At 41.3% G+C, this 26,435-nt stretch overlaps 1 protein-coding gene across 1 annotated transcript in view; it reads right to left on the bottom strand.

The window, feature by feature from the left end:
* Window positions 1-26,435, bottom strand: part of RTN1 (reticulon 1) — a 648,513-nt gene that overhangs the window by 326,305 nt on the left and 295,773 nt on the right. Inside the window, exon 3 of the mRNA XM_086938209.1 lies at window positions 16,024-16,824. Within this exon, the coding sequence (XP_086794335.1) occupies window positions 16,024-16,824 (801 nt within the window). The remainder of the gene's footprint in view (window positions 1-16,023; window positions 16,825-26,435) is intronic.

Raw genomic sequence — 26,435 nt, forward strand, 5'->3', positions numbered from 1 at the left:
AGCCATTTCAATCTAGGTTTTGTATAGGCTGGGCATACGAATAAGAAGTGAGGGATATTTTCAACAACACCTGCACAGTTTGGACAGTCCACGGGCGTTTGGTGCGGGGGCTTCCATTTTCCTGGTACGATCGCGAAGAGGAAGGGTGCCCATCCTAAACTGGATAAAGAGAGTCCTGTCTCTCGGCTTTGTAATAGTCCAGATAGGGTTCCAGGTGAGGTATATGCTTGTGTTGACGAAATACCTCAGTCAGCCTGCCTTGGTTTGGGTCCCTCTGCTCTTGATTATCAACCCATGCCCAAAAGGCTCTCTTGGTTTCTACCTTTGATAACACTGCCCCAGACTCCCAAGCAGTTAAAAGGCCAGTGGCCAGAAGAAGCTTCCTTATATTAGCTAACCATCCGATCTTATGGGATCCTTGGAGATTCATGACCTCTCTTAGGCCCTCGGCATACCTGGAAAGCTCTGGAGTGCGCCATAACCGGGCCCAATATAAGAGAGGACGCAGAGTGACTAGGTCTTTAATTGAACGGTGACCCAAATCACTCAAAAGTGGCTTGGTTGGGGTGCCCCTCGGGAGTGAAACAAGCTCCCTAAAAGGGATCATTCCTTCCAAAGAAAATGTTGAAAAATGGAGTCAAGTTGCACATTTTTTAGAACAGTTTTCTAACAAATTGGCTAAAAAGCTATAGGGTTTACAGGTAGTGGTGTAGGGCCACTCATGAACTAGTCTGATACATTTATTGGGCAAAAGGCAAGGCTTATTTTCCGTAGGGATATTAGATGGGGGGCTGCCCAATTAATCTTTCCACTTTTCCTTCCTTATTTATTTGTCTTTATTTCAGCCCATTTCTTTCCTTTTTTCTTCTGTTTATAATTTCTTGTTTCCATTTTCCTTCCTTTATTCAATGTATTTTTTATTTCTTACTTTGTTTTGACCTTTCTTTTATTTTTTCTTTAAACTTTTTCCTTCTTTCCCTATTATTATTATTTTTTTGATTCTCCTTTCTTTCACTTCCTTCCATCTCACTGACAGTCCTTAACATTTCAAACAGGTGCAGCACCGAGGCTGGTATTCCACAGCATATACTGTGTGCCCATTCAAGACTTTTTCGAATGGGTTGGCACCTGTGTGCCTGTTTGAGCATAGTACGTAGGCTGCGGCTGAGATGCTCCATATAACAATGACCTACTAGGTAACGGCTATTTCTCAATAGGTGGAAAACCATAGGATGAACACCAACTTCAGTCATTTGTAAATTAGCCCAAACTTTCATTTTGCTCCAGTATCCCAACTAAATATCGCTGTTTTTCTTAAAATTATCACTGTTTGATTTAAGTCTACAATCCTGCATAGGACTTCCTCCTCAAACCTCATCAGATTTGCCTCTCAGTTGGTACTGCCAAACTGTGGAAGACAACTTTGTTTCACCAGTGTTATTTAAAAAAATGTTCTCTGAACATTCGTACTTGTGATAGGGACCTGGAAAACCGCAGCCATTCTTCAGTGTGTGTGTCTGTGTAAGACAGAGTGAAAAATTGAAAGTACTTGTGAGAAAAAGGAACTGAGAAAGCGAGTGATATGAGCATGAGAAGGCTTAGTGCAAGGGTGGTTGAGGGTGCTAGAAAGGCAGGTACTGGGAGTTTGAAAAAGAAAGGAGAATTTTGAAAGGGAATGGAATTTGCTCATGTGTTTGTGAGAGAGCGTTGATAGGGAAGGGTGTGAGTGAAAATGGAATGGTAAGAGGAGTGAGTGGGACATAAAAGGGGGTCTTTGAGAGATAGGTGTGAGGAAAACATGAAAATAGAGGATATGTGAAAAAGGAAGCTCTGAGAGAGTATGAGATAAAAATAAAACCTTTCTGTTCCGTGTCTGCTAGGCTATCTCTACTCAATCCTCCTTAGTTCCCGCTTAAGCGCAGAGATACTCCTTTGGGAGACGATTCTAGCGCTATACAAACCCAAAATAAATAAATAAATGAGATTACTGTGAGAAAGAGAAGTGAGGGAAGTGAGAAGGATAGAGAGAGAAGTGCTTCAGATGATGGACAAATATAGATGTGTGAATGAAAAATGTGAGAGAGGAGGGCATGTGAGATAGAGAAAGGTAGGTGGAGGGATGAGAAGAGAAAGTTCGAGGCTCATAAATTTAAGAAGAGGAAGCAGGTGCATGATAAAAAAACGAGTTCAAGTGAGCAGCTGTAAGCACAGAAGGCAGTGTGAGACACATAAAAGAAGGGACAACTTTAGTTACAAATAGTAGATGGGGTCTCTGCTGCCACCAGCAGGGACTGTCATATTTCCAGTTTAAGGAGCAAATGTGGCACAACTGTTAGAGCGGGTGTTACAAAAACACATATCTTGAATGAAGAAGGGCACAAATACTTGTGCTTCCCCTAAATAGTGCAGATGGAAACGTTATTAGAAATAAGTAAGTAAGAGAGAGGATATGTGAAAGATAGAGAGAGGACGAATGAGTAGGGTAAGATGAGTAGAGAGTGAAAAAGGTGTAAATAATAGATTAATTTGGGAAAGGAGGGCAAGAGAGAAGCAGGTGTGAATGAAGAGTATGGAAGAGTTCAGAGTAAAAATACAAATCAAGGTGAACTGAGAAAATGAGAAGAGTCTGAAACAATTAGGAAATAAATACAAGAAAGGACAATGGAAGAAGTTGGGTAGAGATTGAGAGAGAGAAATACATATCTAATAGAGAAAGAGGAGATAAAGACACAGAAGGGGCAATGATGGGAGGGGAACAAAAGATCAGCAGAGACGCGCCTTTTTGATATTTTTTTATTATGCCATTTTTCCTTTAAACGGGGCATACTGGGCACATGTAGTTTCATCTATCCCCTTGCACACCATTACAAGGGAAGGTCTCTGTATTGGTATAGCAAGGGTCTAGCATTTGACAAATGGGCATGTGAAAGGTAGCAGTTGAATCTAAATGAAGTGAAAGCAGCAGGATTGTAAGGTATCACACTAGGAGTTGTAGCAGTGACAGCTGTTCTCCAAGTGACCCTAGCAGGACTTTCAGGATGCTGACGTGGATAATGGTGTCAGAATTCACATATTCACTCCCTCACCCACATATTCAGTCCTCTCTGTGAGTTATGCCCCTGCTCCAGGGATCTGTCTTAAATGTACATGTCACTCCTGCCTTACCTGTGCATGGTGTGAGCAATGAAAGCTTTTACTAGTTGATTTTCTGAATTTGCTCTGTGGGGAATGGAAGACTGCACTTGCTGCCTTGTGTGAGAGAAGGAATCTTATTTGGGTAATCCTAACTGCTGTGTCTGTTCTATAGGAGGCAAAGCCTGCACTGCTCCAACCTGGTTAGTATGTGCTCTGTGGTGGGGAAAGCTTGCAGTGCTGCTGTTCTAGATGTTCAAGCTTACACTGATGAAGCATACCACACTAGTCAGCTGAGGGTTAATCATTCTATGTGAAGACATGGATTCCATATGACGTTTGGCTGTTTCTATCGGGACTTTTTTATTTCTTGAATATTAATGTCAATTTCCGGAGAGTTTGCAACAGTCCTTTAACTCATCTCATTCCCTCTTCAGTGTGTTAGCTATACTGTTCCTATTCTGTATGTGTGAGAACCGTGCAATGTCTCTGCTGCTTCTGCGACTTGTCTTTTAACACATTCTGGGGCAGATTTATGAGGCCATTGCGCCTCTTTGCGCCGCAATTGCGTCACTTTTTTTGACGCAACTGCACCCTATTTACAACGTGACGCATCTAGGAGATGCGTCACGTTGTAAAGCACTGCGCCATAAGGAGGCGTTCCTGCGCAGGGGGGGCGTTCCTGTGCAGGAACGCCTCCTGAAAGTGGCTGAGTGAAATCTATGAGATTTCACTCAGTCACTTTCAGGGCAATGCTGCGTCAAAACCCTGCGCCTGCTTGAAGCAGGCGTAGGTCTTGACGCAGCATTGTGCAGATGGTGTACCCCCGAGCCTTGCTGGAGCTGCGTCGCGCTTGCGACGCAACTTCAGCAATGCGCCACATTTCCGGCACAGATGCGTGACGCATCTGTGCCGTTTTTGCACCATGGTGCGCCGCATTATAAATGCGGCGCACCATGGGTGGCGGAGCTGTGGCGCACTGTGGCGCACATTAACTGGCGCATCCCTGGGGATGCGCCAGTTAACATAAATCTGCCCCTCTGTTTGTTACAGAGGGTTGTGGTGCTACTACTCATTGTGTACCTTTGTAATGTGAAGCTCAGTATTACACTGACAGCTACACAAAAGGGAAATTATTTCACATTGCCAGTGCTTGTTTTTATTCATGATATGAATGAAAGAGTGAACTCACACAAAATATGTGAGTAAAGTTTACTTTGGGTTTTATGCGAGAAACAAGCAACATTTTTAAATGGACTACATGACTTTGTAAAAATTGAAAACATAGCTGACAAGTGGTTTAACGTCTTACTTAACACTTCAGGCAAATTCCGGCATTGTAGTGACCAGCAATATGCATGCTGAGGGTTTGAGCCCATAATAGCAGGATTCAAAGCGATACTGTAAGCCCCACAATGCTGAAACGAAAAGGTGACCAATTCCACTACTACGAGTTATTATATTGTATTTGTTTAATAACTTTTGGATTGTATCTTTGATCGGTGTGAGCTAGAAACAACATTTCTTTTTGGTCAAATCTTCAAATTATGCAGCAGATGGTGCTTTCCTGGGAAATGAGGAGATTGTATGATTATGCTGAAAACACTGCAGCCTCAGAAATGCATAATTCCAGTGGCCCTGATTATATGTCATAGAGTCAGTTGTCAGCCTTCTGGGCCATATCTTGAAGGCTCCGTGCAGAGCATAACATCTGCTTTTTGGCACGTGAGGTGTCTAAAATTCAAACACACAACTCAGAATTTCTCAGAGTTAATGCATGATCTTTGAACAGAGCACTTTGGAAACAGTGACCAGGAATTACCACGACCTGTTTCCAACTTGTGAGACACTGAGTTATGTGTTTGAACTTCAGACACCTCGAGCACAAAAAGACAAGCATGGGGCTCTGCGCAAAGCCTTCATGAGAGGGCCCCTGAAATGCAAAATATAATTTTGTTCCTGACTTTCTGCTTTTTTTTAAATTATAGGCCATCAAGGGTTAAACAGCCGCAATGGTAGAGAGGGCAGAGACCCCCTTTCAGAACCAAATGCAGGAATCTCACTGCTAATGATCAATCAATCAATCATGGTTGATATACCTTGACTACTCACCCGTGAGGGTCTCAAGGCGCTGTGGAATGGGCCACAAATCGTATGGTAAAAGCTATTTCGCAGAACAATGCGAGCAGCTGAGGAGGCTGAGAAAATAAAACAATGCGCGGGCACCCCTCTTCCCGAGCCCATCATTGGCCGCAGGTTGGTGTAATGTAGGTGGAGCACCTGAAACGGGCCCTGCTTTGTACAAGTGCAGCTCCTGCTGTAGATGCTATCCTGCGAGGGCCACATGTGTTCCCTCTTTTCCCACGCTCTAGGTCTTCTTTGCTTTATTCCTTCTTTAGTTCCCTCTGCTTACTTCTTCATTCTTTTGCTTAATTCTTTTTCTGTACCTTCCCTCTTTCTGCCCTTTCATTTCCTTCTTTCATCTCTATTTCCTTCACTGTTTTCTACACTGTCTTCCATCCCTTCTTTCTTACCTTTCTTACATCCACCCTTCTTTCTATCCCTTTTCCACCTTTCTTTTCTTACCTACATATCTCTATTCTTGTTTCTGTCTTATTCTTTCATTACTTTCTCCCTTCGATCATCATTCTTTAAGGTCTTTTTTCTTCATTCCTTTCTTCCTTTAATCCATCCATCTGCCTCTTCTTTTCTCTTCTTTCTCTTCATCCATCCATCCATTTTTCTCTCCTTATATCTCTCCATACCTCTCTTCCTCTTGCTCACTGCCTTCGTTTTTCTTTTCTTTCCATACTCTCTTGTTCGATTTTTGTCCCCCGCACACCTTAATAATGCTATTTTCATGAACCTCTGGTTAGAGATCAGTTTCAAAGGAGAAACACATCAATTTTTATTAACACAATTTTCTAGTGGCATTCCTCCACCTCTACCCCGCTCAACCTGCTAGAAGGAGGGCTGATATTATTCCTCATGGCCTATATCTGTACCTTAGTGACGTGCTCTGTTGCCATGCTTGCACATTGCCATGGTTACTTTGTAGGAACAGCTCTCTAACATTACACTTTGATAAAGTCAATCAGCATGTAATATACAAATCAGCACTGCTGTCCAAACTATGTTGTGCCCTTGGTTACTGACAGAAGATGCTATGTGATGCCAACCTCCTTAAGCCAATGAATTTCCAGTATGCAATTGATAAGTTCACAATGCTAAGTTCATAGAATGTGCCAACAGCGGTGATGAAATGTTGAGCTTAACACCATTACAATCCTTTTCTTTTACATGCAATGCTGCAGCCTTCATTTATTGATTAAAATGACTCTTGCCTTTTCTGCAGCCGATGTAGAAGTAGGATAGGATTGTCCTAAAAAGCACTCTGGGGCAAATTTTTCAGGTGATTTGGCGTAGGGAAGCCCAGCAAGTCAGCTCATCTATTCACTCCCTTTGATCAGGAGATACAACCACCTGAGTGCAGTTGCACTGGTGTAATTATTGAACGATAGAAGATTTGTTGTATAAGGAGAAAATAGCTTTGTCCTGAAGAAGGTGGTCCAATTGTACTTATACCACCGAAACGCGTCGATGCCCAGTGTTTGCTGATGTTAAATTTGGCAAAGTCAGCAATTAACCTGAGACAGGGAATGTACATCTATGCTTAGTGCTGTCTATGATGTGTCCAAATTAACGTCTATAAGACAATTTCAATTGTCTATATGAATTCCCCTTCTTGGTTATAAAAGAAAAAAAATAATCTAGTAATCAATGTGTTTTAAAGTTTTTATGAAATTACCCATGGAAATATAAACATTTTGTATATGTTTTATATTGATTAAAGAGAAAGGATTTTTTATATACATATCTACTTGTGTGATTATAAGTGCTATAAACATCCTGAGTGAAAAGCAGAGTGTGTTGAGTATGCATCTGGTCATGAATCTAGTTTAATTCATCTCTGGTAGTTCTTATGAAAGGGAACATTTGTTTTTAACCTTTCAGTTACTGGGAGCTCCATCCCTTTGGGTCTTTGAGCCCCTCTCCTTGATTTTAAGGTTAATCATAAACGTTTGATCCGAGTTTGAGTAAGCGCACATTGCTTTAAACTGTGGAATCACTTAGAGAAGGCATTCTATAATTTTGTTCGGACATGTCTTCATATGTTAAAATGAACAACTATAATAAGGGGCTATGAACCTATGTAGTGATAGTAAATAAAATTAAATTGGGATATAGAGTGATGTGGTCTCGCTATATTATCCCTTTACAGTTAAAGCAAGGGATCATTGTAATTCTACCTAAATATATCATGAGAAATAATCGACCTGCCTGATGAAAACAGATTACCAAAAGTAGTTCACCCCAAATTAACTCACACCTAGTGCCAATCACAGACTGACACCTAGTGTCCCTCTCAGATGGCCCTCTCCTCTCCTTTTGTCTCCCAGGAGGCCAAACAATATAGCAAAGCACAAACACTTGAGTTCTTCCACAGGTGTTTTAGGGTGCTATATTCTGTAAAAGTTCTTCAAAGGGGCTTGGCAAGGCATTTAAATTAATGCCAGAGACCCCAAGGCATATATAGAGAGGATAATGATGTTGACAATGAAGCCCCTCTACCAAGACTCAAGTTTTTAGTGATAACAATGCTCCAGATACAATTTTTCTAAAACACTTTTAACTCCCTCTTTCTTTTCAAGCTTCTCTCTTCTGCTTGGTACTCTCCTCCTGTCTCCCTTTCAAACCAAAGCTTGATCCCCCACGTAGAGTCATCTACACTATAATGCCTGGGTTCCTTCCTCTCATGTCACAGCACACAATATCTTCACTCAGAGTACACTTACCTACGGAAGCGAGGTTCTAAAAGGCTTGGATAGCAGCCAACTGGACAAAATTATTACAAAAATGTATAGAATAGTGTTCAAGCTACCAAGTCAAACATCACCGGCCCAAATTAGGTTGGAACTGGGAATCTGCCACCAATCACTTGCCAGAGCCTTGAGTTTTCTAATGTGCTGTCATAAATTGAGGTCATCGAAGGAAGGCAGCCTAGCACAACATCTATGGTCTTGCCTTCAAATGAATCTATGGCGAGCAGGGCATGCATATTGGGAAAGAGGATTAAGAACTCTAGGCCTGAAAGACCTTTGGGGCATGCAAGTAAGCCATAATGAATTCAAACGACTAGCGAAAATAAGCACAAAAAAGCTCTCTTCCGTGGAAGACAAGTCTCGGCTGGCAAAAAGAAGTCACGGATGGATGTCCTTGCAATCCTATGTTCAGTTGACCCCACAGGAGTACCTAACTCAACCATTCACTACTCGAACAAAATTAAGTTTCCTAAAGTTGAGAATGGGAGTAATCAACCTGTTGGTCCATTTGCCAAAATGGAAAAGAGCCCACGGACAGGAACAATGTAGACTCTGCGGGAATCAAAAAGAAGACATAGTACACATCCTTTGTCTTTGCCCAAACCTGCTGAACGAAAGGCGGTCCCTCCTGAGGAAACTCTGGAACACAAACATGATTAGATCGTGTAGAGCAGCAGTCTTGGCTTGCTTTGACCCTCGGAACACTAAATTAAACTGTGCCCTAGTAAGGTTTTTGGAACAAGCAGATAAAAAACTCGGTGAGGTGTCCCAAGTACGCGATTTCTCACCAGCACAATTACTAGCCTAGTTCCAACTGCCACCTTATTGTATAATGGACATGATCCTTAACTCTCCTTTTTATAAGTATGTTTTTTACACATTTTTATAATCTTCATAACGCATATGATCTTATACTTATTTTTATATGTATTCATTGATATATCGCTCTTAAAATTCTGTAACTTGCAAAGGTTTTTTAATCATGCAATAAAGATTTCTGCAGTTCCATGCCACTCAGAGTACACTTACCCTTCATTCTCACGCTAGGTCTGCATTAATTAACCAATTTCATTCTGCCCTGCTGAAAGCCGTCAAGTCTGCTGTCTGCAAAAGATACTGACCATGCATTAAAGCATGATCAGTTGTGATCCTAGATATTTCTGGCAACCTCAACCATTACGCTACCCCTAATGACACCTCTCCAATGTCCAGAACTCATCTTCTCTCTTCTCCCTTTATGGCCCAGCCTAATCTGTTTTCCTCGGGATCCAGTATGTATTGAATCTGATGGTTGGTCTGACATGCATTGGCTTTTCCAAAGCTTGCATTTGGTTTCCATTGATCTCACTGACTTGTCAAGTTTTTCTCCACCCTTTCAGGGGAAATCTGCAAGGATCTGATCTTGGTTAAGTTTTTTCTTCCCTCCATGTTCAGGACTGAGTCTCTTGAAGTATGGATTAGCATTTAGGAAGAGGGACGTCCTCAGACCATTTCCCGATTTTTATTTTCCTTCCTCATAGGTGCTACCTCTCACGCTCTCCGTTTTTTTTGTACAAAAGTTAATTGAAATAAGAGTGCAAGTACATGTTGCTAATGCCAAGAGTAATAGAATTTGTTTTGCATGGCAGGGGATCCCCAGGCAGCTCTATTTTGTTTCCCTGTACCCGGGATTGCTTTATTTACCTTAACACTTTTGTCTATTCAGCTACTGTTGCTAAAATACGTTTCTGTTGGCTTCAGGACTCTGTGTCTTTTACCATTGCAAACCAGCTTGAAAGTGCTTGTACTCACTCAAAATAACAAGGTAAAATTGCCCTACACCTATTGTCACATTTAGTTTACTTATAATTCTCTAGTAAATTAGTACAACTTGTTCTCAGGGCCTGTACATCAAATGCTAATAGTGGGCCTGAAACACTAATTGTGCCACCTGCATAAGTAGCCTTTTAAAAAATGTCCCAGGCCTACCAACTTGTGTGCAGTTTTAAACTGCCAATTTGACCTGGCAAAATTAACCTTTTGTTAGGTTGAAAATTCTCTTTTTAATACATATACTTTACCCCCAAAGTGGGTTTTAAACATCCTGCAGGGTGCCGTGTATTTTAAAAGTTGGGCATGCACTTTTTTCAATGTTTTGAGTCCTGGTAGTAAGAAACTCCCAAATGTGTTTTTCACTACTCTGAGACCTACCTCTCCCTTAGGAAAACATTGGGTTACCTTATTACATTTATTAATTGCTAACGTTTGGTAGGGAACAATTAAAGAAGTCATGTTGGCCTTAAGAAATTGTAATGTAAAATACTCTTCAATGGCAAAGTTGGATTTTAAGTCACAATTCTGAAAATGCAATTTTTAGAAAGTTGACATTTTCTTGTCCTAACACTTTGTGTATACCTCCCAGACAGTGGTACGAAGTAGGACCACATGTTGGCAGGACGGGCCACCTCGTTTTCCTGGAAGGGCTGGAGCTGTTCCCTGCCCACTCACATTTCAAAGGAGCTGCCTCAAAACAATCCCAACACCAGTTTATTGTCACCTTTCACCTCTTGGATTCTGGGTAGGTAGGAAATTCCAGAAACAGGTGTGGGGAGAAGTCTAGATGTTTCTCCTACTTCAAAGGCTGGCACCATGTATAAATATTGGACCCTCAGATTAACTTTTCAGTACACTCCTGGACCTGTGGACATTACAGAAGAAGCAATGCCTTTTTCCCCCGAGGAATGCGCTTATACTTGAGGCCTGCCTTGTTCCCCAGATGACTGCCCTGTTGCTAGAGAGCTTTCTTGTTTTCCAGAGGACTGCCCTGCTGCTTCAGGTCTGTCTTGTTTTTCAGAGAACTGCCCTGCTGCTCGAGGCTTGCTGTGTTTCCCTGAGGACTGCCCTGCTGTCCGCCTCTCTGCTAAGGAAGACTGAACTGGCTCCCTTCATCCCAGGCTACCTGAATGACTCCTTGGATCTGTTGGTTGGCCTCGTGTTCTGAGCTACAGGGTGACAGCAAACTCCAGAGGCCTCCCTGTAACTGCCCAGCTGACTTGATGCAACATTGCCTGTTTGGACTGCAACTCGACCTACCTGTGTCCTACTGCACTCTGTTAGAGTGAGTTCCTAATCCTCATGTGGTCCTGGGTACATGGTTGCCATCAGAGTGTACTTCTCTACAAGAAAAGGAGAAATTCTGAAGTTCTGGACTCTTCACGCCAGACTTGGAGAGGGTAATTTTTATAGCTGGATTAACCTGGCCCCCGGTGTACGGGCCACACGCCATCGTGGTCGGCCTGAACTTGTGGCTTTCCCCTTGTCTAGCCAGGGGTGGTTTCTCCATTAGGGCTGTGGGGCAGCACGCCTCTGAAAATTCCTACACATTTACATTAAAAAATATGAAATAGATCGATTTTTTTAGAGATACAATTGTATCTCTAAATAAATTGATCTACTTGAGTCTGGGTGGTCTGTTTCAGGCTGCCTGGCCCGCCTCGCTCTGCTGCAGGAGACAGAAGACAGGCAATAAATCAACTTTCTTAACATGACAAACCACGCAGGGCTTTCTGTTTTAAAGTCCTTCATTGCCATTGGGGTCTTTGTTTGCATGCACACTGTAGGCCAGTGAAGCAATAAGCATCACGGTTTCGGGCGTAGGAGACGTCATCCCTGCGTGATTTCAGATGTCCGTCATTCAAAGACGTAGATCCCACCCTTTCATCGTACGTGAGAGTGGATGCAAGCACGTCTGATCCGGTGCCTTGTTCTCGGTAATGGTAAGTGTTTGCAAGCTAATGCTTTGTTCTGTATATTGTGCAGAGACCCCTCATCACTCTAACCTCCCCCTTTGTGACACCCTAGGCCCTCGCTGCACATTGCCCGTTCCTTTAGAAGTGGAGCTGCGGCATTTGTTCCCTTGTGAAATGGATCCAAATAAAGATCAGGGTTTGCTCTTGTTCCCTTGCAAAATGGATCCAAATATTCAAGTCAGGCCCAAAGCGAGAGATATGTGTTTACAGTGGCCATTTCTCTGATGTATGCCATTAAAACGGGCCCTGTTTACATGCCCCTAGGTTAACACTGATGCTAAAAAAATGGATTGACTTGCAAACAATGAATGTTAAAAACATTGACGGAATGCATTTCAGCGATTTAGATCCTCTCTCATTTTACATGCTTTACTTAATCTTACATTCCCCATGAGTCAGCTATTTTATGATGATGTTGTTTATCTGTATTTTGTTCTGTGCATACTTTGAAGTTTGAGCCATGGCAGGTGTTTATGAGGGGCTTTTATTGAGCACTCAGGCACAAAGGATAGAGCCAAACAAAGTGTCTGTCAGTGGGTTGGCCTCTCTGCAAAGCACACAGAACAATGTTTGCGTATTCCATTTGCAACTGAAATTCTGTGGATATATGTGTGAAGGGGGGTACGTTGATGTCAAAATATTTGCAAGGTAAAAGTAAGAGAAATTAAAAATATAAATATAAAAAGGCAAAAGTAACGTGGGGCGGCGAAGTGACAGCGATGCGACGAAGGGCATTCGGGGCAGAGTGAAAAGAGGATACTGAAGAGGAAAGAGAGGCGGTTGAAGATGTGCAGATGCACAAGATACGCAGAGAAAAAGAAGATATATATCTAACATAAAGCACACATAATTGAAGGCCAAAACTCCTTACACAGGCCTCAATGCTATTTAATTCACAGACTCACTATTTCAGAATTTAAAAGTTTTCAATGTTAATTATTTATAAGAAATCATTGTTGTTACTCATTTATCGTAAACAGCTCACACCCAGTGACAAAGCCAATTATACTGACAGGCTTTAGGCGTATGTCAGTTGCTGTGCCATTTATCTGGATAAAATTACATCTCAGAGAGAAACCAAAATACTGGTCTGATGACACACTATGGGAATCATGGAAATGTATTTGGCATGTTCCTTTATATAGAGCACCCACTTTTTTCATCTCACTTAAAGACCTGTCTGCACATATTTCTATATGACTGTTTACAGCTAGCATCTGTGGGTGCTTCTCGAAGTCTGGTTAGAGCATATTTTCCCCAAGTTAAAGTTGCATGCAGTGCAAGACACTGGGCAAGCATACATTTTAAAGGGCTAAAGTTGTTATGCAGAACAATTTACACCTTACAGTAACTGTTGAACAAAATAATGCAAGAAGATATGGGGCAGTTTTAAATGTGTTTAATATTTCAAGACTATACGTTCCTACTTCTTAATAAGCCTTGATTTATCGCTACATTCATTTGCTTTAAAATGCACCATTTGCCAATCTGTCCATAGAACTTGTTCACATCGCGTGCTATATATAAATCATGCCCAACATTTATGCCCTACCACTTTCAAATGTCACCAGCCGCCACTGATTCTAGCACAACTAGATGACTGAGTGGTGCTTTGTGATTTTAGGCACTATACATACCAAAAACTTTCAAACTGATTATCCTTGGTTATACTGATTATATTTTTGTAGTTTTGTTTTCCTTTTATTCATTAAAATGTTCTCCATTTCTCTAAAATGGTTTGAGGTTTTTCTTGTGTTGTGTTTTTACTTTGTTAATGGTTGTGGGCTTCCTAAATCGTTACACGATGCCTCTAAGCTTTTGAGTCAAGTTACCAGAGGGTTAAGTACAGGTTAATTTAGTGAATTTTCTGGTTCACCCTGAAAAGGATTGTGGATATTGCCTGAGTGGAGCTTCCACCCTACTCAATCAATAACCCAATTTCTCACAAGGATGCTAAAGGCTTTTAGTTGGGGGTTATGGATTCTGTACTGCAATACCCACTTCATTGATCTCATCCATGTTCTCCCCTCCTTCGGACCACGTCCTTCCTTTTCAAAATCTTCAACTCACTAGGAAAATATATATTTCTGATCCTCTCTGCTTGTTTAAGACCAGGCAACTGCCCATTTGCATCATATCCAATGCCAAGTATTCTGGTTTGTAGCCCACAGAGGCTTTTACCTTCTTTAGTGAGGCTGTTTTCTCTTCCCCATCAGTGATAATTCGAATGCCAAAGGATTCCGTCCTTTCCACTGACTACGAGTGGGTATCAAGTGCGGGTATTACACTTATGGCATCCTTTGGCATTTAAATTATCGCTGATGTTTCCCTCCACAGTGTGTGACTACAGGCCTGCCCACCCTGGCTGCTCCATGTCACTTGAAAACCTTGTGTCTGAAGTATTTATTTAACAAGTTTAAGCACTATCTGTCACATTTATTAAGCATGTTGCGCATGTTGGGATGACACAACCCCTGATTTTATGATTTTAACAAGTGTTCTGCACACGTGCTTTCACTCTACGTACATTGCCATCTGAGTACTATAGGCTTCATAAACGAGCCGCGCCTCTGGCATAGGGAATGACATGAGTTGCTGGAACAGAATGGTATGAATCGTTTGACGTGTATGTAATGGTGGTAAAAAGCACTGTGTATGAACAAGCGCTGACCACTGTTAAGCACGTGTGATAGCGTTTGATAAGCACAGTGAAGCTTACTGTGTATCGACACCCTGAGCACCCTGCACGACATGGGTATGATTGCTAACTACGGAGCCACCGTAATACTGTCATTGCATGTCTGTTGCTTAATGCTCTTTCATTATATCCATTCCAGGTAATATTTAAGAGGATGGTGAAACCGTAAGCTACGGGTTGTTTAAACAATTTCTGTTGCATGCCTTAGTGCTCATGCCCACACTTCGCTAGGCTGGTTCCTAGTACACCTAGTCCTGATGAAGCCCACTGTGACTTTACAGCACTTAAAACTGTCTGAAAAACAGTAGTGTGGGAGACCATTATCCTCCCACCTTACAGCCACTTCTTTTAATTCTCTTACCCAAGGTACACATTATAAAATCTCAATTGGTAAGGATAACTTTTAGGTAGTTATAAAACCACTCACAAATTCACAAATTCACAACCACACCATAAAAATTCAGCTCTGCTGTAATCAGGTATCACAGCACACCTTGGATTCGCTAGGCATTTTGGGTGGGAACCCTACGATGAAGCATGCCACCAACTAGGTTGGTGGGGAGAGTTCTTTTATTAACCTAATGGTTCCCCTGGAGCATGAGTGAAGGACATTCGTGACAATAGAACCTATTGCTAGCTAAGTTCATTTTAGTTTGTTTTTTGTTATATTAAAGGGGAAGAGATATGAGCCCATTCGCATCTTCTCGCTCTTTTTTTTAATTATTCCACTTACGGAAATCTACAATTTGTGCAGATTTCTAGGAGTGTGCCTGGGACTGTTTAGAAATCCTATGAAAGATGGAAATTTGCTCTTACAGGAACACATTTCTGACCGGGCTGAGGTACAACAAAGGTAAATGGGATGTACATCAAACATACCTTTGTCACTTGCAGCTTTAGCAGGCATACTACATGCAACTGTGCTCCACAAGGGATCCAATTTAGTACATTCCGAGTGACATATTTCAGGATGTCAGTCGCATACTAGTATGGCAAATCTAACACTTTCCAAGGTAACAAAATAGGCTCACATACATTAGGGCATATTTCAAGAAAAGTGCCCACTGTATTCAGTGCCAATATATCGTTAAGGTAAGTATACATAGGAACGTATATATTTGTTAATTTCAACTTTACAACTACTTTCTTTGACAATGTAGTAGCAATTGATACCGTAGATATAAATGTTTGTGTTTTGACCATGATAAAGGCCATGATATAGAGACTCCCAACAATGCAAAGAACTCATAGATAAAAGAAATATGTACTTAAATCTAAAATACACCGCAAAAGCTATGCCCGTGAAGGTAAATGTTTTTAAAAATCCTCATTAACCAACAAATATTTGCGCTTTCTCTTTCTCTTTCAGCAGGATTGCTAAAGAACTGCTTTGTCTTAGTTCATTGTCTTAGAAGGTGGCAAGTCTGATTCAGGTTTCCCTCAACCGTGCAATTTTTGACAATACTTGCATGCTCTTAAATCCATGAAATGCTACTTAACATCACAAAAGTATTTTACTCACCCTTCTTCTTGTTCAAGAATATCAAGGTTGGTAGTACCACAGGACTTTTTTGGTCAGAGTCTTTAGAAGATGCTGTACTTTGCCTAACAACTGATCCTTCTGTTGGTTTCTGTAGGCTCAATTTGTCCTTTGATAGTTCAGAACTAATTTTTGAATGCGGCGGCTCGATTTTGACCTCTGATGTAGCAAAAGTGGATTTCATGTAGGAAGCCGATTCAGCCAGATTCTCTCTATTCATCTTGCTCTCTGTCAGACTATTGAGATCATAATCAGCGGGATCTGCACCTTCATTCCTTAAGCCATTCTCTTCTTCGATGATGTCCATGTGAAAGGGTTTCATTAATGGAGAATCCTGCTCCCTTTTTGGGCTTTCCTCAGAGGCTGAGGAACCTTCATATGACTCAATGATGAGTTCACTGTCCAGTTCGGCTTCACGCTCTTCCCTCAGTATACTGTACTGTATGGATGAGGATGCGGGTGATGGAGGAGGACCCCCCATGTGGCTGAAGGTCATGTAGGTAGAATGCAGTGCCTCCTCTGAAGTCACTTGGTCTTCTGATACAAGCTCTATTTCTGAATCCCCAGAGTCAGCACTGCTTGGCTCGTTTTCTATGGGCAATTGTACACCCGGAATTCCAGGAGGATTTTTTATTTCACGAGTTTCTGCATATGTGTTGGAAGGCTGTTGGTCCTCAGATGTTTTAAAAGAGGAACCCTTGGCTCCATCCTTTGCTTTAATGGCACTGATAAGTTCCTCTTCAGATAAGCTGTATTTATTTATATTTTCCGAACCTGACGGCTCTGTGTTCCAGGAGAGCGCCAAAAAAAAGAAATAAACAAAAAACAATTGTTTAGATCACATAATTTTACATTTAGTACAATTAAAAACAATAGAGTAATTCTGGTGGAAATAAAAATTCAGATGTCTATAAAATTATATAAACAATGCTTGTTAGTTGTATATTATACGGGAAACATCCTTTACAACGCAACTTTTACCACGCTGTGCTTTTACAACGCAGGTTTTACAACGAAAACCATTACAACGCATTGCGCTGGGAGGCGCTCTAGGATAGGGAATAGATTTAATTTACTATCCAACACCTTCCCTAGTGTCCACGGGGACTGGAGTTGGAATAGTAAATTAAACTATTCACTATCCAGCACCCGAAAGCGCTATGCGTTGTAATGGTATGTGTAGTAAAACCTGCGTTGTAACAGCATGCGTGGTAAAAGCATGCGTTGTAACGTCATACAACCATATTATACCATCAATATATATCAGCACAAAATAGTCAAACATATTCAAGCAAGCTATTAAGTTCAACAAAACCCGAAGAATATAATACCTCATTACTGATGAACTGTAGTTTGGACCACAGTAGTGTGACATATGGTTCTACACCACACCAGAATTCAGACAGTAACATCACCCTAACCACCTGAATTCTGGTAAGATGTTCTGGAAGTACTGGCATATACCAGAATTAAGTCACAACTTTAATCAGATGAATAGAAAGACTAACTGTTCTAAATATAAACCTTGAAACAACAAACATTTGAAAGTAAAAAAACAGACAACATGTTAAAATACATTAAACTGGGTGAGTGGGAAAGTAGTGTCAGCTTTAGGTGGGGTTAGCTTTAGGATATTACCAATATCCTGGACTATATGTAAGCTGTAAAACACTTTACAAGCTAAATTGTCAAAGTAAGTGGCACCTTTCCTATCACTACCCTTGAAGACTCAAGTGTACAAAGAAGATAATGTAGTTATCCAAATGGAATAAATGTAGAATAAGACAATCATCTCGGATACTGTCCAGTAGCAACCTACTGCACATGATACAGGAAAAAGACCTCACAGTCTGTCTGTCTTTAGTCCCTTATCCAAAAACAATCAATTCCGATAGAGACTGCTCCAAAAACACCTTTGGAAACAGAACCAGGATGGACAAGTGACTAGGATGACTGGGCAGAAAATACCCTCCAATATAGATGTGCTCCAGTACATTTAATATATAGCCGATTTAAAAAAAACATCTTGGTGATAAAATGTGAGCAGCCTCCCAACATAGAAGAATTTCACTGGAACTATGCAGTCGGAGTCTTTTTTCAATGTCCATTTATATAATTTGCCAGTGCTCAGTCCTGCAGCCCTGCAGGTTCTGACTCATTTAACCCTAGGTCCCATGGGCGAGTACCAGTACAATTTGAATTATATACTATTTGATAAATGGAAAACATGAATGTATAACTTAAAAACTGTTTGCTAATTACATGTACTGCATAACTAATAAAAGTACCTGTTCTTCGATTTTTTATTTGACTATTTGCTTTTTATGCATCAAACTTTGTTTTCCTTCAGTCTTTACAGTACTCATTCTGTATCGTTGCTACGTAAAATACTGTAGTTGCAAACAGGCCAAATTCACCGTGATACACATATGCTTACAGCTCAGAATTTGCTGATTTTACACCTGCTAGGTATGTGCAAAACGACACATACCAGTTGTAAATCCATTTACTCCTGCATAATTGTATGTCATGACAATGTACAATGACTCTGTAGCTCCACACAGAAGGTGGGTAATGGTGCATTACAATGCATAGTTAACCATGTGAGTTTGTGAATACACAGAAACCCAAAATCACTCTGTGAGCTTATCACAAACTCCTCACTGACCCCTTAAGAAATGGTCTGAGATTCAGACCCGTAAAGGGCAGGAGTAAGGCACTCATGTACAAACATTACAATTAAGAAATTGTAATTTGCGATACATAACAAATTGCAATTTGCACTTTTTTAAATGGGAGGTACTAAAATGCATTTGGTATAAGTGGTTGCAATTTGCGGACCGACTCCCTCTGAATCCATTGGTATTTTCGAACCAACCCATGTACTAATAGGTCGCTTCACAAAATACCAAATTGTAGTGAGTCGTAATTCGACCTACTTCATTAATATGAATGCGGTAGGTAGCAAATCATGACCCACTAGGATTAGCTACAATGACTGCCATGCTGGCCTGCAACAGTCAGCAGACTACCATGTCTGTGATTGCTTTTAAATAAAGCAATCTTTTTCTTTTAAAAGTGGCATTTTTTCCCTAAAGGAAAATGGAATGCGGATAAAACAGAAAATGAAACATTACATAAGCCTTTATTAGCATGGGGCAGTGGTCCCACGTACCACTGCCTACTCCTAAAAATACTTTTGTCAACATTCACAAAGGGGCAGGGGCCCTTTGCGGACCTCTTCCAGTTTGCAAATAGCTTACCACTTACTTTGGGGAGGTGGTAAAACATTAATGTTTTGCGACCATATTTTATTTGCAAAACATTAATACATACCTTAAGGAATCGGTATTTGGAAGTGATGCCCTTAACACACCCTTTCGAAATACCGTTTTTTAGGTATCCGAAAACCCAACTTGCGATTCCGTAGCATGTTCCTGAATCACAGTTCGGGTTTTGTGAATACAAAAATGTCATTTTGCGGTCATAAAGGCCCTGATTTTTCCAAATAGGAGCCTTTCCAACCACAAGATGGTTTTGAACATGAGGGTCCAAATCCCTTTCCAAGGTGGAAACGGGAACGAACCCCCGTTCCAGACTTTCTGGTGGTGTAGGGCAACAGGTTTGTCCTGGGTGTGAGGTACTAGATTTATTATATGGTGTGGCTGTGATGCCTTAACCTGGAAAACACTCCCCAAAACTGTCTTGGGTTCAGTCAGGCTTGTTTGGGAAACCTTTAGCGGGATCCTGGCTAGCTGTGGCTTCGAGCAGCAAGACTTAACAAAGGAACTTAGTGCAAAGCATTTAACATCACCAAACAAGGAATAAGAAAGTGACACGACAAGAAAGAGACACTGCAGCAATTCATAGGAATAGAGCACACTGTTATGAATGTTAAGTATCATTGATCATCAAAATCCATCAGAGGGTTCTGGAGATATGGGTTTTTAAAGCATTAAATAGCTTTTAGCTCAACCGCAAACACGTATTGGCCAACAAAAGATTTGTAAACTTTTGAAAAGTTTGAATGAATTTGTACGGGTATTCCGACCTAACTTGGGTGACCAAATCTGACAGGGCAGTGGTCTAGGAGACCAGTGAGGTTATTTTGAATGATTACCTTGCCACCAGAGCCTTTTTCAGCCCAGTTCCAACCTTTAGGATGTGGCCACCATAGACTACAATAGAGTGGTCCAGATACTGGGGATGCAGGCTGGAAAGATGCTCCAAGATGCTTCTGGTGCTATGTGGTCAATGGGGATGGGTTGCAGGTGATTCCTTGGTCCATGGATGAGGTGGGGTGACTATGGTCGATTTTACAACATGTGTATCTCTTTTACAGGACGAGTGAGAGGCAAATCAAAGATCTGCAAAATAACAACTGTAGCAATGAGCTTTAACATGTTTAAACAAGGGGAACAATTTAGCAGCACTGGTTAAAATACCTCTGGCTGTGTATCTAGATATTGCCCCTTTTGGATTTGACCAAAGTCAGATTCAATAAAACTGAAGGCATAGTGGAGCATGAAGGACACTGCTTCCTATACCTTATTCTTCTTGTAGGGACAAAGTCACAGTCAGCAGTGAGTAAAGAAGGCACAGATTGTAAATAACCCTTTTCTACAGGAGTCAGACAGTTGAAGTTACCTGTACACCACCATTGCACACCGAATAAAGCACTAGCAAGTGACTTTGTGCTGTATTTAGACCTCGGCAGACTGACCTCAGTTCTGCCAGGGTAGTGGAGGGATGTACACCTCTTTCCTCATGGACTACTGCTCACCATATTGAGAGATCTACACCTGGTTGGAATCTCTTTGCTTTGAAAGGAGCTACTGTCAGACAACTCCTTTTGAAGGCACAGAAGCTTTGCTGTGCTGCACCATGTGTAATGTGCTTGTACAACAGGGTATTTTTGTTTTATAAGTGCTAAAATTTTGCATTTAGGGAAATTCACATTTTTGATTTGCAGTAAAATCTTAAATTCAGACAAAAGCTGGCCTAAAGCCATTTTCTGTGCTTGCACAGAGAACTACATGACCTGATGTCTTAAGAACTTTTAATTAGTCTTTTTCCAAAACCCACCAGGTCACGGGAAAACTCCTTTGTAGTCAAATCCATATTTGGAGCATGTAAATAACTACTGTCTCAAAGATATTTCCAGAGATCTAAAAGGTTGATTTCCCTGAACTAAAAGTTAGACAGTTTTATATATGGGACGATTTCAGCAGTTTACAATGTCCGTATAAAGTATGTATTTGCTACTAATTCATGCGGTGTCCCTCACCAACAAAAACAAAAAGGATGGGAGGCGGAGGGCTCCAAAATAGAGGGACCTGGGAAATGTTTCTGTCCAAGGCCATTGGGATAGTAGATTATGTACTGTGTAACAGTGGAAAGATACGTGATGCTAAGGTTGTACCGGGTGTTGTATTGTGTTATTGTGATGCACTAAGGAAACCAAATAAATAAAGTGTTAAAAAAAGTATGTCATTACTGCACTCAAACTAAAGGCTGCCCACTCCAAAGGTTCATTTTTAAAAATGTTGCAGGAACCCTATCAGGAGCCAGAGCTTTTCCCCATTTCAAGCTGTTCCAAGCTGCTTGATGTTACTCAAGTGAAAAGTCCTCAAACTCCTTCTAAGACATCAAATCGGGTGTGACAGATATCCAGGACAGGTGGTGAGACCTACAATGCTTGAAAATGGGAAAATGAGTTCTCCTCAAATATCACCGTATGAGGGTTTTGACCAATATAGTTCCTAATTCTACCAGATCCGAAAAGCCCTAGTAATGGTGCTCCATAAGAGCCGAGTTAAGAACATTCGAGTTTATGCTACAGGGCGAGGTGTTAGGGTGACGTGTTACCTCCTCTTCACAGAAAGCCTCTAAAGATGTTAGCCCAAAAGGCGAGCTTCAAAGGTGAAGCCGCCTTTGATGGGCAGATGGCATTCACGTTCCTGAAGGGCAGCCATGTGGTCATAGAGACAGGGACAGTGAGGAAATTCCAGTGCCCCAGTCGGTTTTCCCTAGTTGTGCAGCCCTCTGGTATCCACACCTCTAGGGTGGGATACCAAGCTCCTGACATCCGAGGAAGGGTCCAAACATTTTTGAGAGTGGGCGGAATAGTACAGTCTTATATTGCTAAATGCCGGAAAGTTGTCACCAAGAGAGAGGTGACCTGGTAGCCCACTGGCTAGTGAACACATCATCCCCCCGAGGCCCTTTCTGGGAATAATATGGCACCCCTGGCACCCTCCATCACATGAAGGTGCTGCACCTGCTGCACCTTGAGCTAGCGAAGAGAGAGCTGTGCCTGTAGCTCATAGCTCAGGAAAAAGTCATGCCCCAGCCCCAATCCCAGCCACAGACCAAAGGAAGAGACTCAAAGGACCCATGGACTGACCCCCTGGAAACTGCACCAGGGTCACAATAGCTTAAGCAGCGCACACCAGCAAGTTGCTAGAAACTGCTAAACATTTGCTGTTAGCTGCCGTTGGGCTCCCGGAGCATCCTTGAGCATCTTCATTTTCTGCATCCTCTGCATCAGGACTACTCCATTGATGTCTATGGCGGTCATGATGTAAAGTGTGGAACTGAACTATAAAACCCTTTGATGGCTAGGCAACTTTCCAAATCTACCCCATTAGCCCACCAGACCTTCTCCCTATTGAATGTTGTTGAACAAAGCTGGGCCGGAGTACCCAAACTAATATTCACAAACTTTTCAAAAGTTTCCAACTTTACGGTTGTCAATGCCTGTTTGCATTTGGAGCAAAACTTAAGATGTCTTTACAAAGCTGTATCTCAGGAACCCTCTAATGAATTTTGCCCATCCTAGACTCTAGAAAATTGCATAAAAATATAATCTATGTTTACGAATTAGTGTTGTATTTCTTTTGTGTTGCTTGGCTTTCTTATTTTGTTTGTTGGCACTGTTAAATGTTTTACATTAGTTCCTGTGTTCTAGTCTTGCTGTTTAACGCCTCAGCTACCCAGGGTTGAGCTTAGGTTTGTGCAAACAAGCCTGACTGGTCCCAAGACCAAAGCTTTTATGTGTGTATCCCAAGATAAGGCTGCATAGCCATACCATATAATACACTCAAATCCTCACAAGGTAAATTATGCAAGGGAAACATCTTATTGCCAGACTGATGTCTTTAGGAGGCAAAGCCGAAGTATTCATTTTTAGTGTGTCATATAACTAACTGTGGAATTCATAATCGATATCAGGAGGTTCATGGTCTCTCAATCAGGACATTGCAATCCAATCATCAAGTGCAAAAGGGATATATCTAATATCTAAGACAGGTATCTCTTTGATCATCATATGAATCAATAAAATTAGACATTTGTCTTGGGTCAGCTCTTGGCTGGGCATTGTCCGGACCACAGGCAGCTACAACCCGGTACACCTCACTCCACACCTCTATCTGCAATCAGGGTTGTGATCTGAAAAGAGCCTCAGGTGAAGTCGAGATGGTCTGAAACGAGTCGGGAAGCTCCTTGTAGCTAGCATCCTTCACAGACATAGTCAGGTAAAGAGATTGAAGACAAAGGAGGAGAGACACCAAATTTGCTACAGGTCCTAATTATATATATATATATATATATATATATATATATATATATATATATATATATATATATATATATATATATATATATATATTTGGTTTTTTTTTTTTTTTTTTAAATAATTTGTATTGGATTTTCATAGACAAACATATTGACCACATGCAACAAATCATGGCTCAGCCATGGGTACAGCATTAAAAAAATTAAACACAAACAACATACCATTACATTTGGTTATCATAACACATGATATCTCTGGTGTTCTGCAATACGTCGAGTCGTTTTACAGTGAAGGCATTGGTGCCTATGATCTTTCTCAGGTGCAGTCAAAATAGTGCAGGATAGAGTGATCTGTGGATAAATGGATGGGTGGGGGGACGGATGTATCGGAGTGTGTTAGTGTTAGGGAATTAAGTGACACTGACGATGGATGAGAGGTGAGCAGGTGTCAGGAGGGAAAGTGTACTTGCATGGGGGGAGAAAGGGAGGAAATATGTTTGATAGCATGCTAGAATATACACCTCCCAAGGGTGATGGGGGTCTATCTCAATATGCAGTGTGCGTGGGACGGTCACAGGGTAAAATCACAATGTCCGCGCAGCTGTTTGAAGTGCACACAGAGGGTGGCCCATTGCAGGGATATAGGTCTTTGATGGATATGGCGGACATTCTGATATACCTCTGTGTGAGTTGTCGGGGAGCACCAGTGGAGTGTAATAGTACGCATGGGCAATAACAAGGAAAGGCTTATAAACTGTGCCCACACTTTATATTGTGATTACATTTAAATATGCAGAGGGAGCATGTTTCCCATGTGCCTATTTCGGGGAGTTCTGTGACCTCTTGTAATACGGCATGTATGGTGTTCCAATAGTCCTGGAGAACGGGACACGAACACGGAATGTGCTTGACCACGGGGTCTGAAGCCTGACAGTGGGGGGGGCATGCAAATTGTGTTTTCGGAAGTAGCGATGTAATTGTGTGAGAGTGATGTAGCCTCTATGTAATACACTGAACTGTATGTTCTTGAACCTTGAATTGCGGGAGATCTTTGGGAATTTGAGTGCTCGTTTCCATTCCTTATCATGCAATTCCCTCTCAAACTCATCCTCTCATTTGTGGCGGAGCATGTCTAGTGAAGTGGCCATCAGTTTCTGAATGGCTCTATACAGCCAAGTGATAAGGAGGTGACCTAGCCCCATAGTCAACGTGGCCTGAAGTACAAGACAAGACTGAGAGATCCCACAGGGTGCCACATGCATGTCTGAGCTGCCTAAGTAGGAGAAGCTGTCCACTCTCTGCAGCCAATTGGCCAAAAGGGAGAAGATGGCCCTCTGTGAAGAGGTCCTCCACAGGCTCTAAGTTCATTGCGGCTTGGTTTTATACCTGTGACATACCTCTAGCTGGCATCAGGCAGCTCAAAGGGTCAATAGGTCAGCAAATGTGGGGCCAGATATGCCACCGCAAATTCACAGAAAACACTAGTTTGCAAACGGAAACAGGTCAAGAGTCAGTTGGCAAAAGGAGGTGGACCACACACTAATCAGAGTCTCCACTGGCTCAAAAAAATCTTTTTTTTGCAAATAAAAAGAAAAAAGTTGAAACTAATTACAAACCTGATGGAATTGAGGATGTTCTTACTACACCAATATTTCAAAGTAGAAACCATCATTCATCAACAGGATCTATTCCAAGTGAGGTATCAGATGATCAGAACAGACCACAAAGATGTTAACAGATCAGTTCTAATCAACATGGACAACAAGAAATTCTTAAAGCTCCTATAGGAAGGTCTCTTTTATTAGTTTATATCCCTCCTTTCAACCTTTCATCAGCTGCTCTTCCCCAAGCTCATGAAGCCTCTTTTTTTTCACAAAACTATGGGCCTGATGCATGAATACCATTTCATAAACCAGGTTATGCAAGTTGCACACCGGTTGGTTTGTAAATAGTTGTGCAATTTATGATACCTATAAACTAATAGGTCACAATGCAAACTGTCAATTTTCAGGGGTCACAATAAAAAATGTCTCATGAACATTAATTAAAGCGGTCCAATTTGCAACCCTCAGTGATTGGCTGCAAATGCGAGGACACAAGACCTCCATCTCTGCATTTGTATTGTCAAATGGAAACTGTTTTTTTTAGAAGCAGGCCATCTCCCTAAAAAGGAAAGTGGCTCTTTAAAAGCAAAAATAGCTTTCCTGTTTTGGAACACATTGGGAGGAGCATACACTGCCACTGATTACCAAAGGGCAAGTTGTCCAGCTGGTAGAGTTTCATATTTATCAAATCAGTTACCACTCCAAACGATGGGTCGGTAACTGATCAATGATTTACAACATTGATTGGGATCGCAAGCCTTTGATATATACTTTTCGGAATCACAAAAAGGAGAAGGGCCATCTCATGAACAACTACATTTTCAATTCAGAAAGTGTTGCACAAGCCCTTTTTATGAGGCTCATAAAAGGACTTTTGGAAATTGTAGAAAAACCTGTTGTGGCTCAAATCCTGTGATCTTCTGAATTACACGGTTTGAGACTGCACAAGGGTCTTGTACATCAGGCCCCGACATATTATTATCAAGGGGAATCCATACACCAATTTAATTGAACATCATGTTCTTTATGTCCCAGAACAGAACAACTTTTCTGGGGAAAAAAATTCAGAGTCTAGACTTACTAGTAGATAAAGATCTAATTTTATAAAAGACACAGAGTCAGGTATTATTTAAAAAAAAGTAATATATTGTCCTTTCTTTTATATGAAATCAATGCTAGTTTTATAATTGTTTTACCTTTGCTTGCTCCACT

This window comes from Lissotriton vulgaris, chromosome 9 (assembly GCF_964263255.1).
Source record: "Lissotriton vulgaris chromosome 9, aLisVul1.2, whole genome shotgun sequence".
NCBI classification, from domain to species: domain Eukaryota; kingdom Metazoa; phylum Chordata; class Amphibia; order Caudata; family Salamandridae; genus Lissotriton; species Lissotriton vulgaris.